The sequence below is a fragment of the Echinops telfairi genome, unplaced genomic scaffold (genome assembly GCF_000313985.2).
Source record: "Echinops telfairi isolate 266 unplaced genomic scaffold, ASM31398v2 ScPeMD7_30;HRSCAF=105, whole genome shotgun sequence".
Taxonomy (NCBI): Eukaryota; Metazoa; Chordata; class Mammalia; order Afrosoricida; family Tenrecidae; genus Echinops; species Echinops telfairi.
Genome location: NW_022103927.1, coordinates 4,800,608 through 4,813,305, shown reverse-complemented (window position 1 = coordinate 4,813,305; position 12,698 = coordinate 4,800,608). Strand labels below are relative to the sequence as shown.

The following is a 12,698-nucleotide window of genomic DNA, read 5'->3' as shown; positions in this document are numbered from 1 at the left end:
TGCCGCCGCGGGCGGCTCCCCAGCCAGACTCGAGCAAAGCACGGCCGCTCCCCCAGAATCTGGGCTGGCCAATCGGCGCAGAGGAGGGCGGGGCTAGAACACAGACGGACAAATCAGGGGACCAAAACTGGACGCCTTAGCATCTGGGGTCCCCAGAAGACTCTTAGCCTTAGCAGAATGGGTTTGATAGGAGCAAACGAACTGGTGGGTCTCCAAGTGACACTTTGTCCTCGTGGGGGCAGAGATTTGATCTTCCTAGGAGTAACTGGTTTGCGAAGGTGTGTTTGCATGGAATTCTAGAAGTGTCCCATTCTATCTTTAGGGCTGGGATCCTGGAGGGCCCCAGCTTGGCTAGAACAGGGGTTGGTTGATGTAGGGTCTGTTCACTCCATAAAGACTGAAGTGCCCTTGGGGTGCTGGGGATGGGAAGCACCCAGCCTACTTGGGAAGGCTCCCCGGGGTCCTGTGGTGTCTAATCTCCAGAGTAGACTGAATAGGTAGGGGAGGACCTGAGCCTTTCACCTCCTCCCTAATTCCTACTGGTCCATCCAGGCTCCAACTATTACCCTGACGCCCTGAGAAGAAAACCCCAGCCCAGATTCCTAGGGTCAGCAGGCTGATAGTCTCAGTCGCCAAGGGCAAGGGCTCACTGTGCTTTATCTGCCACTGGACTTTAGACAGGAGATTTGTGAAATAAGCAAACCACCAGCGCCAGGGAGCTCTGTTCCAGGATAGAGGCTTTCCCCCAGTGCACAGAAGGAAGCAGGTTGCAGAGGTTGTTTAGAATGGAAAAAAAAAAACCACAAAACTTTATTAACTTATTTCAACAGGAAAAGTTGCCCAGAAACACAGACCGCATTTCCATCGGCAACAGGCAGCAGGTGGTGGAGAAGGACACGGATGTAGGTAGGCCTAGGATAGTCTCCTTGCATCCTAGCAGAGGGAGAGTCCAGGGAAGGGACCAGGTTCCCTCCCTTCAGCTGAGAGAGAGACCTGAGACCACCCCAGCCAGGGAAGCCCGAGACAACAGTCGAAGGCCAATCCGGGAGGAAATAGAGGGGGCACAGGATGGGACCCCTCAAGACTGGCATCACCAAGGGGGCGTCATGGGTTGAGGGTTCTGTAGATAGGACATCACCACCGCCGAGATGGACAACCTGAGATGGGAGAGGGGTGTCAGTTAGGGTCCAAAACGTAAAGGCTTGCGTCCCTCCGTCTATTCCGCGTCCATTTCTTTCTTGGCCCGCACTCACATAAAGCTACTCATCATCTGTTTGGTATCCTCCGAACTCCGGGAATTGGCGAAGCTGATGAAGGAGCAGTAGACGGCAACCCAAGCACACCACTTCAGCTGGAGCGGGGAAGTGGGTGGCAAAGGGAAGTGGGTTGGTGAGGGGTACTCAGCGAGGACTGCAAAGCCCAGCCCTCGTGCCGCGTCCCTTCAGGCGTCCCTAGGCGCACGTTCCACCCAGACTCCATCTGGCTCAGTTCAGGGCTGGGTCCCAGCTTCTCTCAGGTCCCGCCCACTCATAGTCCATTCCAAGTACCTGGTCCGACTCTCTGATCTGTACCTGACCTCATGACGTCCTCTCAAGTCCAAAACCACCGTCCTGAAACATGCCCCTCATGCCAAGGGCCCTGCCCTTTTGCCATGCACCCGCTCCAAGTTGACTCTAAGCTGGACCTCACCCTCGGATCCACCTCCCACGTACCCTCCCGGGTACCCCATCCCCAGCTTCCCCGACGGCTCTAGCTTTCCCCAGCTGGTGCCAGTCACCCAACTTAGTCTCTGGCAGGAGCACCCGTTACAGGCCTGTCTTGGCACCCAAGTTCAAGCCCCGCCCCCTCCGTGCTGTTCCCTCACGGTCCGCACACCTTGAGCATGAGTCCGCACATGCTAAAGATCATGCCGAGTAGGTTCATGTAGTCCGGCGTCGGATCATCCAAGGCCGGGTTACACTCGCTCGGCGGAGGCTTGTACCTGCAGCAGGTTCAAGGGTCAGGGGCGCCAAAGTCCCGCCCCCCGAACGAACGAGCCCCTGACCCCCCAGCCCACGCCCCGAAACCCTGCCGCCGTGACGCTGGGAACCTCACCGCAACACTTTGTTTGGCCTCCGTGGGTCCGACATATTGTTCGCAGACATAGCCGAGTGGAAGGCTGGGACGCGCCCCTTCCGCGGTGCGGCGGAGCTTCCGGCGCGGGCACGGGGACGGCTTTCCGAGTGACCCCGCGGAAGGCCCTGCGCTTCGGTTCCGCCCGGGCGGAGGAGGCCTCCCCCGACCGGGAGATGGAGGACTAGGAGACGCTAGGGATGCTTCTGGAAAACAGGAGGTGCGTCCGGCCTTTGGGCTCCGATCAAGTGAACACCGGACCTCGCGCTCCGAGGTGCCTAATGCTCGACCCAGAGAGACGCCGCGCTGACCCAGGAAGGGAGGAACAGGAAGTTGGCCGGGCGGGACCCCGAGAAGGTGACACTCACTCGTGGGCCCGCCGCTGGGATTCGGAGGCTCGGTCGCGACTTTGCGGGAAGGGGCGGGGGGCTCGGAACCATGGCTTTCCCTGAGCCGAAGCCGCGGGCGCCGGAGCTGCCGCGGAAACGGCTGAAGACGCTGGACTGCGGGCAGGGGGCGGTGCGCGCCGTGCGCTTTAACGGTGAGCGCCTCCTTCCTGGCGGGTTCGCCCCCAGCCCCCGCGCTCCGCGGCCCGGTGACCCCTGCCTGGTCTTCCCCAGTGGATGGCAACTACTGCCTGACGTGCGGCAGCGACAAGACCCTCAAGCTGTGGAACCCGCTGCGGGGGACGCTGCTGCGAACGTACAGCGGCCATGGCTACGAGGTGCTGGACGCGGCCGGGTGAGCCGAGGGCCGGGCGCCGCATGGAAGCGAGGGGGCCGAGGGCCGAGGGGAGCCCCCGACAGCTCCGCCCTTTCTCTCCAGCTCCTTTGACAACAGCAGTCTCTGCTCCGGCGGCGGGGACAAGGCCGTGGTGCTGTGGGATGTGGCATCGGGTCAGGTCATCCGCAAATTTCGAGGGCACGCGGGGGTGAGTACGAGCAAGTCGATCTTCCGGGGCAAGGCCGCCTGACAAGGTAGTCCTGTGACGCTCTCATCACCACCCCGCCGCCTTTGGGCATGAGCCCAAGGGCTTTTCTCCGTGCCCTGGTGATCCTAATGGCCAGGCAAACACCAAGCCCTGCCCTTGCATCTCCCCCAATGCCTTTCACCTCCCTTGTCCCGCATAGCCATTGCTTTGACCCACCTTGAGAACCCTACCTCGATCCCAACCCTCCAAAGCTCGGCCCCCTCTGAGTGGCTGTTCGTGTTCCTCAGAAGGTGAGCACCGTACAGTTTAATGAAGAGGCCACGGTGATCCTCTCCGGTGAGTCTGGGGCCTAGGTAGGGCCAGGGGGTGCCCAAGGTGCTGCTCCCGCTCTCCCAAACCTGATCCCCCTGCTGGCCTCACAGGCTCTATTGATTCGAGCATCCGCTGTTGGGACTGCCGCTCCAGGAAGCCTGAGCCAGTGCAGAAGCTGGATGAGGCCAGGGATGGCGTCTCCAGTCTGAAGGTGTCGGACCACGAGATCCTGGCAGGGTGAGTGGGTGAATGGAGCCACTAGAAAGCTGAGCTGGAGCTGCCGCTGCCCGTGAATGAAAACCTCCACTCTCTGCTGCAGTTAGCTGGGCCTCACTTCTCACCCACACATCAAGCATCTCTCCACACCCACACCCCGCCGTGAGGCCTCTTCCCTCGTTCTTCCCTTGTTCTTCCTGGTCTGTCCCATCTGCTACGTAATTCCAAATGCATTTGAGTAATACTTTTCTGTTGGTTGGGAATAGAACAAACTCAGCCCACTGCCATGAAGTTGATTCTGCCTCCTAGTGAGGCTACAGGGCAGAGTAGAACTCATTAAAGGGTGCAGACAGCCACCTCGCTCTCCTGTAGAGCAGCTGGTGGGCTTGAGCCAGCAACGTTGCTGTTAGCAGCTCAGCACTTAGCCCACTGCTCTGAGACTATAGCCAAAACCGAGCCCCTGCCGTGGTGTTGGTTCTCATAGGGACACTATGTGGGGCTTCCAAGGCTGTTCATCTCTACAGGAGCAGCGAGACTCCGCTTTCTCTTGCTGAGCGGCTGGTGGGTTTGAACCATTGACCTTGTGGTGAGCAGCTCATCACCCAGTTCACAGTGCCACCAGGGACCTTTTCATGTGCATACATCAGGGAACAAATGAAGTTCTTGCTTGCCAATGAAACGTTGATATTCTAGTTGTAGGAAACAAGTTGTTGCTGTTTTTAAATCTTCATACTGGGCCACCCGAGTATTGCCACAATCCAAGGGAGTGGAATGGTGCCATCATTATCACCAAGGGCGTATGGGCTGCCTGACCTGTGTGGACAGTCCTATCCCAGTAGGACTGCCTGTGCTAGCTCTTCATCCTTCAGGTCCCAGTTCAGATGTCATCACCTCTTTAGGGGGCCTCCCTAGATGACCCTCAATCAGTGCTACCTCTGTGAGCACAGAAATTGCCTGGCATGGTCAAAACTAAGTTCCAGGGTCTGGCAGCGAGGAGATGCTTGTGTCTATGTAAAGAATCTGAGTAATTCCTCCTGGTGGCCTTGTGAGGCACTGGCTGTTTCTGTCTCCCCATTGGGGGAGGACAGTGCAGTTCCCTTCGGCTCTGAGGCCACACAGACAGGTAAGTGCCATGGGTGCCCTGCCCCTCTCCTTTGCCATGATCAGCCTGACCCAGCCTTCCAAGTGGCTGTGCATCCCCGACCCAAGGCCTCTCAGCCAGGCCTGGGCTGCTGGAGGCTGAGAATGAGACAGACTTGGTTCCTGCCCCCTGAGATCTTGCTCCTCTAGTGGGGCAGAGGACCAGTAACGAAGTCAACACAGCTACTGTCACTCAAGCCGAGTGATGAGAAGAAAGGACGGGCTTGCCTGAGAAATGAACGTGAGGCTCCGCTGGGTCATGGGGAGGCAAGGAAGGCTGGGTAAAGGCGGAGGAGGAGTCACCCAGGGGAGAGCTTTGAGAACCAAGTACAAAGGCCCCAAACTGGGGGTGGAAGGGGCATTTGGGAAGTGGCTGGATGGCAGAAGCTACACAAGATTGGTGCAGGAGGGGAGAATGGGGTTGGAAGCAGCTAGCTGTGTATGTGTTTCCCAAAGTGAGTGATACACCCCCATCCCAAGCCTTTGGAGGAATCCAAACACCTCTACTTTATCCTGGATTTTGGACTACAGTATAAAGGTTTTATTGGGGGCTGAGCAAATTTTTTTTCCTAAAAAGGAGGTAGTAGGCCACATAAGTGGGAAGCTATGAGCCTGAGCAGGTGATGTAGGGTCTGAAAAACCACAGGAAGAATTTGAATGTCTTTCTTGAGAATATCGGGATCCCTGTTTGAGGGGGATTGCCCTCACTCCCATTGTACTCTCAGAAGTGCTCCCCCTGGCGGTCGTGGGGGGGGCTGCTTTGGAGAGAGCGTGCAGAAAAATGAGGATCTAGAAGTGCTCCAAAAGTCTGGTGTAAAAAAGCGGCCTTGGACCTCAGAAATGGATGGAGTGGACCTGATGAGTCTGAATCGGACCCGGAAGGCCTGAGAATTTCACGTGTTAATTCAGTTCTGTTGTAATGCTTTTTTCCACGGCCATGAAGGGTGCCCAGAAGTGTGGGCTCAGCCTTGCCCTTGGGGCTGATGGGGGCACAGGGGAAGATGGGTCCTGGAAATCAACCCTCTCTGCCTTCTCCTGCAGCTCTGTGGACGGCCGTGTGAGGCGCTATGACTTGAGGGTGGGGCAGCTCTTCTCAGACTACGTGGGCAGTGAGTGGGGCCCAGGCTGTGGGGCAGGAAGGGTGCATGGGGGCCATAGAGGGGACCCCAACTCACTCACCCACCCTCCCCTCCCACCAGGCCCCATCACCTGCATCTGCTTCAGCCGGGATGGGCAGTGTACCCTGGTATCCAGCCTGGACTCGACACTGCGGCTTCTAGATAAAGACACGGGGGAACTGCTGGGCGAGTGAGTCCATGGGCTTGCCTGTCCTTCCTCCCTACTTCTGAGGAGGCCCAAGCACCCCTGACACCCCACCCTCTCCAGGTACACAGGCCACAAGAACCAGGAATACAAACTGGACTGCTGCCTGAGTGAGCGCGACACGCACGTGGTCAGCTGCTCTGAGGACGGAAAGGTGTTCTTTTGGGACCTGGTGGAGGTGAGCCCCGCCCCCACATCCCATTCTTCTGCCAGTCACGCTCGGATTTGAAAATGAGCATGGCTGTTCGAGCAAGCGGGGCCTTGAGGGACAAGGCAGGCAGAAAGGACATTCCAGGCCAAGGGAAACGTGTGCAGGTGCCGCGCACACATCAGTCACCAAAGGGCACGTGTGGCAGGATCCAGATCGGGGAGGATCACAAGCGTCAGGTTGAGGACCGGGCACAGAGCCTTGGGAGGGACAGGGCTGTTGCTGATCCGGGAACCTGCCTGACAACAAAGAGATGCCATAGTTTCCCGGCCTGGCCTTGAAGACTCTCAGGCCTACAGGCAAGACAGGTGGGGAGAGGCTGCCCGAGATCACTGGTGCCACATCCGAGGAACTTCAAGGAAGGTGATGCCAGTCCAGAGCACCAAGTCTCTGAGGACTGGGGGGACCAGCTCTCACAATGGGACCAAAGTGGAGAGTGGGAATGTCTCACCTTCCCGGGGGGCCCCACGGCAGGAAGTCACCAGGGTAGAGAGGACACGTGGAAGGATGTTTTCAGGGTTGAAAGAGGAATTGGGGGCAACTTCAGGAAGTGTACCAGTTGTGATGAGGGAAGTGAGATGCACCAAGGCCACAGATAACCGGGGGGTGGGGTGGAGGGGCAGCTGGAACAGGGTGGGCTGGGAGCACAGTGGAGAAAATGGCAGCCTCTGGACATGCCTGAAGGGCAGAGCCAACAGCCCTGACCATAGAGAGTAGCTGAGGTATGAGAGGGCAAGATAAGACGCCCATGTTGGCATGCAGTGTGGTGTGTGGAGAGCAGTTAGGGTCCGGCTCTCATGGTCAGTGGAAAGGGGCTGGACTAGAGTGAGGAACTTGAATGCCACTGCTAACTGCTCCCACTGCCTTGCCCCACAGGGTTCGCAGGCGCTGGCCCTGCCCGTGGGACCCGGGGTGGTGCAGTCGCTGGCCTTCCACCCCACCGAGCCCTGCCTGCTGACGGCCATGGGAGGCAGCATCCACTGCTGGCGGGAAGAGTCCTATGAAGCGGAAGGTGGGACAGGCTGAAGCCAGGGGACTGCCCCCCACTCTCCCAAGCACAGACACCGACCGCCTCGGAAGAAGAGCTGGAACCATTTATTTGGGACACAGTGCTGGCCAGGGAGGCTCGGGGGGCTGGGCTTTCACACTAATAAATAGAGGTGGGGCAAGATCTCCCTGGGACAATTGCTGCTCAGTCCTCATTCTTCTCGGGCACAAAGGCATCTGCCTTCTGGGCAAAGGTTTCAGCCACAAGCAGAGGGAATACCAGGGAGGCATCAGCATACACCTGTAGAGGGGGACCTAGGTGAGCCAGGGGGCTCCTCGGCCTCATCTCCAGAGACCTGCAGCCACCGGCCCGGCTCTCACCTTGACAGGCTGTGCGTCCACCCGGATCTTGCCCCACGAGACAGCCTCATCCGGCCGGGCACCTGAATCAGAGCCATCGAACTCCTGGGCCGTGTTAATGTAGACCGCATAGTCAGCCCCATTCCGCTGTGGACAGGGGAGGGGCAGGTCAGCCGGTCACCGGAGCCAGAGACCGCAGTGCACAGAGATGCAGGAGGGAGTGGGCATGTGGCTGAGGGAGGTGTTCCTGAGGAAGGAAGCCCTTAGCACCTCTTGCTCCAAGGTCAGAAACCCTTGCCTGAACAGAATTGAGGGGTCCCAGGGCAAAAAACGCAATGGGCAGCTCTTCCTCCAGACAAACGGGGCCTGGTGTGAGCAGTCTCCCTGCTGGCTGGTCAGCAGTAAGGGTCGCCAGTGCTGCCCCCCAATACCTCCAAACTCAACCACTCCCCACCTTCACAGCTGCCACCCAGGCCCCGCCCTCACCAGCGCTGGCCTGCACCAGCTCAGTCACCCCTGGCCTCCCAGCTCCACTCACGCCCCCCTCCAGCCTGCTCCCCTCAAAGCAGCCGGAGACTAGAGTGGCACGTGAGCTTCCTCGGAGCCTTCCGGGGCTCCCACCTCCGTGGCATAAACCAAGGTCACCCCTGTGGCCCACAAGGCCTTTTCTGACCTGCCCCATCCCCTCCCGATTACTCTTGTCTCTCCCAGCTCCCCACCACCGGCCTCCCAGCTGTTACACTTCAGAGCCTTTGCACTGACAGTTCGCACTGCCCAGAACTCTTCCCCAGGTTAGCTGTGATTCCTGGCGACCACCCTGCCGATCTGCTCAGTGTCTGCCCCACTTCTTAAAATGGCCTTGCTCAAGTACACTTTCTCCTGCCATTTTTTCTAATTTTTCCTGCCACCTAACGTACATGTCCCTTGGCTATCTGTCCCCAAAGGGCAGGTTATCCCTGCCTGCCCACCTGAGGCTATTAACCCCAGTATAGAGCATATGGTCTAGCACATAGATGGCAGATGCAGTCCCCCAGCCTCTCCACCCCACCCCACCGAACCTGGTCAACTTACCATGAGGTTGGCATTGGCGATGTGGTGCTTGACCAGGCCCCCGCCCAGGATAATCATTCCAGAGCGCTTGGCGAAGATGGCCTGTGTGTTGATGAGCCTCAGGTCTGAGGGACAAGGGGCTGTGGTGAGACTTCAGCCCTCCTCCCATGCCCACTCCACAGAGAGCCCAGCACCTCACCCTCAACAATGTCCAGGACCAGGCCAGGGTTCTTGTAGGAATGGAAGAAGATCATGTCGCCCAGCGAGCCGTCCGTGAGTGCCGGGCTCAACACAGGGATGTGGTTCTGGGGAGGGGAGGGCAGGGCAGAGGCTGGAGCTTAGCTGGAGCTCAGCCTGGCCTTAGCTCCCTTCCTCTTGCAGGACTGTGGGCGGGGTGCTTAACTTCTCCGGGCCTCAGTTTCCTCAATTGTAAAGTGAGGGTAACACCATCACCCTCAGTTGAGGCAACCATGAGGTAACCCCTTGGAAAATGCATGGGAAAATCCTTAGCATGCGAGGGAAAGCTGGCTCTTACTTCTCAGGCTGTTGTACCTCAAAAGTTGCTAAGAGCTTTTTTCCTGGCTGCTTCCCAGGACCTCAAATTCCTTAATCTCTCTCTGAAGTTCCCCGTCTCTGCAGTGGGAATGACTGGAAGAACAGTACCAAGTTCCCTGGTGGCTGTGAAGATAAAGGGCCTGGGACCTGCTGGCTGCTGTGCCTCCAGCCAGCTCCTCACCTTCTGGGCCCAGTAATACACCGACTCAGGATTGTTGATCTCCTTGCCAAGCCGGGCGATCATCTTGGAGGGTGTCCACTTCACACCCTACAAAGGGACAGGGGTCTCGGTGGGCTTCGACCCTGGCCCCTACTATGTCCACACCCAAGGCTGCCCTGTCCCACCTCCGTGTTCTGCTCCAGCACCATCTGGTCCAGAATGGGCATCAGCCAGTCTTCAAACTTGCAGTAATTGTCATTGGGCACCAAGAGATTCCCAATCCTAGGGACAGGTGGCCGTCAAGACCCGCACCTTTTGGCTCAGCTCCCCTGCCCCGCACCACTCAGGGCTCCCCACCTGTTGATCCCATTCTCTCGGAGTTCCTTCCCCCTGAGGCTAAACTCGCCCAGGTACGTGGGTGCCAGGCATTTAATGAGATCTTCTTCCACGCCCCCGGCTGTGGTCACCAGAACATCCACCTGCAGCCCGAAGAAACGAAGTCGGGTGGATAGGAGGGCCCTCTCCCAATGCCAGCAAGGCTCCAAACCCTCCACCTCAACTGATGACCTTTAGAGGGACACTCTTGATCCTTAAAACTAACTCATGTCTCCCCAGTTCCCTTCATCATGGGCTTTATTCCCCATCGCAACGCCGAGAGGCCAAAGCGTGTCCCCACCATGTTGTGCTGCACGAGGTACCGGATGGTCTCGCGGATGCCGGAGCTGATGAGGTTGGACGTGTATCCCAGGAAGATGGTGCAGCCGGTAAGCGGGCGGCGGCTCTGGGTCAGGTCCGCGTGCTGGTCCTCCTCCTCTGACAGTGGCTCCAGCTTCTTCTCGATCTGGATGGGGCAGCCGGGTGAGCTGAGCTCTGGCCCCACACCCCAACTCGAGCCCCAGAGGGATTCGAGGCAGACTCTGCCTTGAGGCTCGGCCCCCTCAGGGGCACACTTAGCGGGGGTCCAAGGAACGTGCCCTATGTGCAGGCCCCTTCCCACCGGGACCTCCCGGTCAGAAAGCAACTCTATTGCTGAATGCAGAGTCGATGGTTCGGAAATATAAACCCCCCACCTAATTTGCTTATATTTTTAAAAAAGAAAGCAAGTAATCCCTTTACAAATCCGGTCCCAGCTGATACGTGCACGCCCACAATCAAGTCCCGCGGGGACTCGGGCTCCTCCTCCATTCCTTTCCTAACGGTGTTGCTCCGCCTAATCCCGAAGGTTTGCACTCCTTAAACCCGCCCGCTACCCAGACCCAGACCCCACCCCCTCCAGACACCAGGCTTTCTCTACGGGAGCCTTTCCCTAACTGGCTGACGATAGGCCCCGCCTCTCTCCAGCTATTGGACTTCTCCACCAAGTGCCCGCCCCCCCTCGGAGCGCACCAGCCCAGCTGGAAGCCACGCCCCCCGCAGTCCAGGAAGTCCCGCCCCAGGCCTCACCATGGCGTTGACTTGCTGCACCGCGCGCCCGAAGTTGGTGGCCTGGAAGCCGGTGGTGCCGCAGGCCCCCAGGAGCGCGCGGTAGTCCACGCCGCGGTTGAAGTCATAGCCCCGGACCGGGGTGCTCTCGGGTGGCAGCACTGAGCTGGGCTTCAGCACGGCAGCCAGCGCCGCCACGGGCACCTCCTCCTCCGAGGAGCCCTCCATGCGCCAACCACCGCTGTCTCAAGCCAGAGCCGCACCCGGCAGGCCTCCGGCGGCGTCGAAGCACACGAACCCACTCCGGCGCTAGAAGCCGCAAGAAAAAGACCGGAAGCTACCGGTCACGTGATCGTCTCTGGCGCCTGAGTCCTCGTAGATTGCTCCTGAACTATTCCGTAATACGGATGCCGCGAGGAGCCTGTGTTTTCCACTTCGCTTGCCCTCAGCCTACCTTTGCTGCCACCTGCTGGACACCCATCGCGTTGCTCAACGTTCCTGCTCATGTCTGCCCCCCTTGAGAAGATAGCTTCTTAGATGTCGCTCTTGGTCAGGATTTGGGTCACCAGGCACACTTTCCGGACAGAGTCTCCTTTGTCAAATGGGAGAACAATCCCTGCCGTGCCCTCGCGGCTCTCCAGGGCCTCCCCATGCAGCAAAACCCTCTGTTCCACACCCCACTTCCCACAGGACTGTGGCTGTTGCTTCCTCCCAGTAGTCCTTACCTGGACTTCTAGACTGGCCAGGTCTCCCTTCCCTCCCCCGGCAAAACTCTGAGACCTCTCAGGATCTGCATCTCCTGTATGCTCCTCTGCCTGGGGTCTGGTGGGGAGTGGTACCTTTCCTCACTCACTGCAGTCTCTGGAGGCCACACTGTCGGGCTGTGCGTTGGGTTCTGCCCTTTGGTCAGTGAACAAGACATGGCAGCCATAGTCGAATTGGGGGAGAGAGGATGACCTTGGTTAGGGAAGGACACCAAGGGCGGTATTTGATCCAAGATCAGAAGGCTGAGAAAGGCCTCACTGTGCGAGCACAGCAGGGGAGGCTCCAGGCGGAAAGAAAGAAAAACCCTAGGTGCGATGGCCACCCTTCATCGGGGAACAAGGTCCTTATCCCTGTCATCTCTCCAGGGTGACCTGAGACTCCCCACTTAAATCTGGTCCCCGCCCAAGTCATCCGCATCTTAGCAGATGGGCTTGCCCTCCGCCCTACCCCACCTGACGACACAGAGACATTGGGCTCCATGTTTTCCCTTGTCTCACGCCATCCAGCACCACGTCTGTGAAGCCCTGCCTACAAAATAGATCCCCAATCCAGGCCCTTGTCACCATCCCCACGACCTCCATCTGTGCTGCATTCCTGTCTAAATGACTTCCAGAAGCTGCCAGAGAGCTTTGCTGTAGAAACAGACCAACTTCTTTATGAAAGCTTTTGAACAGTGGTTTCCTGCTTGGGGGGGAGGGGAGGGGAGCCTGGCCCATGCCCCCCATACTTGCCCTCTCCATCCGCACCCACCCTACTCTATTCCTAGAAGAGGCCAAGCTCCTCCTCCCTAACCAAGGGTGGGTGCACCTGCTGGTTCTGCCTGGAACACCCCTCTCCTACTTCTCACCCCTTCCTGTCTCAGCTCGGACAGCACCTCCTCGAAGCCGCCCTCTCTGACCCACCCACTACCCTCCCTTGCTTCTTTGCCTGTGTGTGCACATGCGCGTGACTGTATGCATTTTGCCTGTTGCCCACCCTCCCCAGTTAGACTGGGCACAGTGAGGGCAGGCTTTGTTTCACGTCAGTTACCAATCCTGCTCCTTGCACATATTAGGTATTAGGATCGGAGCGATTGTGCCGAACGGTATGAATGGCCACGGGGGCATCAGGGTGCTCCGTGAGGAATAAGCGAGGAAGAGGCTGATAGGAAATAGACC

General features: G+C 58.5%; 3 protein-coding genes across 6 annotated transcripts; 1 reads left to right on the top strand and 2 right to left on the bottom strand.

Moving 5' to 3' along the window:
- Positions 1 to 779: 779 nt before the first annotated feature.
- On the bottom strand, positions 780 to 2,199 carry WDR83OS (WD repeat domain 83 opposite strand). The gene is made up of 4 exons (XM_004715519.2): positions 2,095 to 2,199; positions 1,876 to 1,981; positions 1,254 to 1,351; positions 780 to 1,157 (listed from the first exon to the last, which is right to left on the bottom strand). Exons 1-4 carry the CDS (start codon positions 2,142 to 2,144, stop codon positions 1,091 to 1,093), a joined length of 321 nt encoding a protein of 106 aa, XP_004715576.1. The 5' UTR covers positions 2,145 to 2,199; the 3' UTR covers positions 780 to 1,090.
- A 70-nt stretch (positions 2,200 to 2,269) lies between these two features.
- On the top strand, positions 2,270 to 7,427 carry WDR83 (WD repeat domain 83). Of its 4 annotated transcripts, none has more exons than XM_045289722.1 (9): positions 2,270 to 2,469; positions 2,733 to 2,853; positions 2,938 to 3,043; positions 3,334 to 3,379; positions 3,466 to 3,592; positions 5,753 to 5,820; positions 5,911 to 6,019; positions 6,098 to 6,212; positions 7,119 to 7,427. In XM_045289722.1, the coding sequence occupies exons 1-9, from the start codon at positions 2,313 to 2,315 to the stop codon at positions 7,266 to 7,268; spliced, it is 999 nt and encodes a 332-aa protein (XP_045145657.1). In that variant the 5' UTR covers positions 2,270 to 2,312; the 3' UTR covers positions 7,269 to 7,427. The 4 variants fall into 4 exon arrangements, with proteins under 4 accessions (XP_045145657.1, XP_045145656.1, XP_004715655.1 ...); XM_045289721.1 differs by having other exon boundaries at positions 2,273 to 2,469; positions 3,331 to 3,379; XM_004715598.4 differs by having other exon boundaries at positions 2,273 to 2,653; positions 3,331 to 3,379.
- On the bottom strand, positions 7,319 to 11,095 carry DHPS (deoxyhypusine synthase). Its single transcript, XM_004715517.4, has 9 exons — positions 10,798 to 11,095; positions 10,031 to 10,195; positions 9,712 to 9,833; positions 9,540 to 9,636; positions 9,376 to 9,462; positions 8,839 to 8,944; positions 8,661 to 8,764; positions 7,611 to 7,736; positions 7,319 to 7,530 (listed from the first exon to the last, which is right to left on the bottom strand). The coding sequence occupies exons 1-9, from the start codon at positions 11,002 to 11,004 to the stop codon at positions 7,435 to 7,437; spliced, it is 1,110 nt and encodes a 369-aa protein (XP_004715574.1). The 5' UTR covers positions 11,005 to 11,095; the 3' UTR covers positions 7,319 to 7,434.
- Positions 11,096 to 12,698: the final 1,603 nt, after the last annotated feature.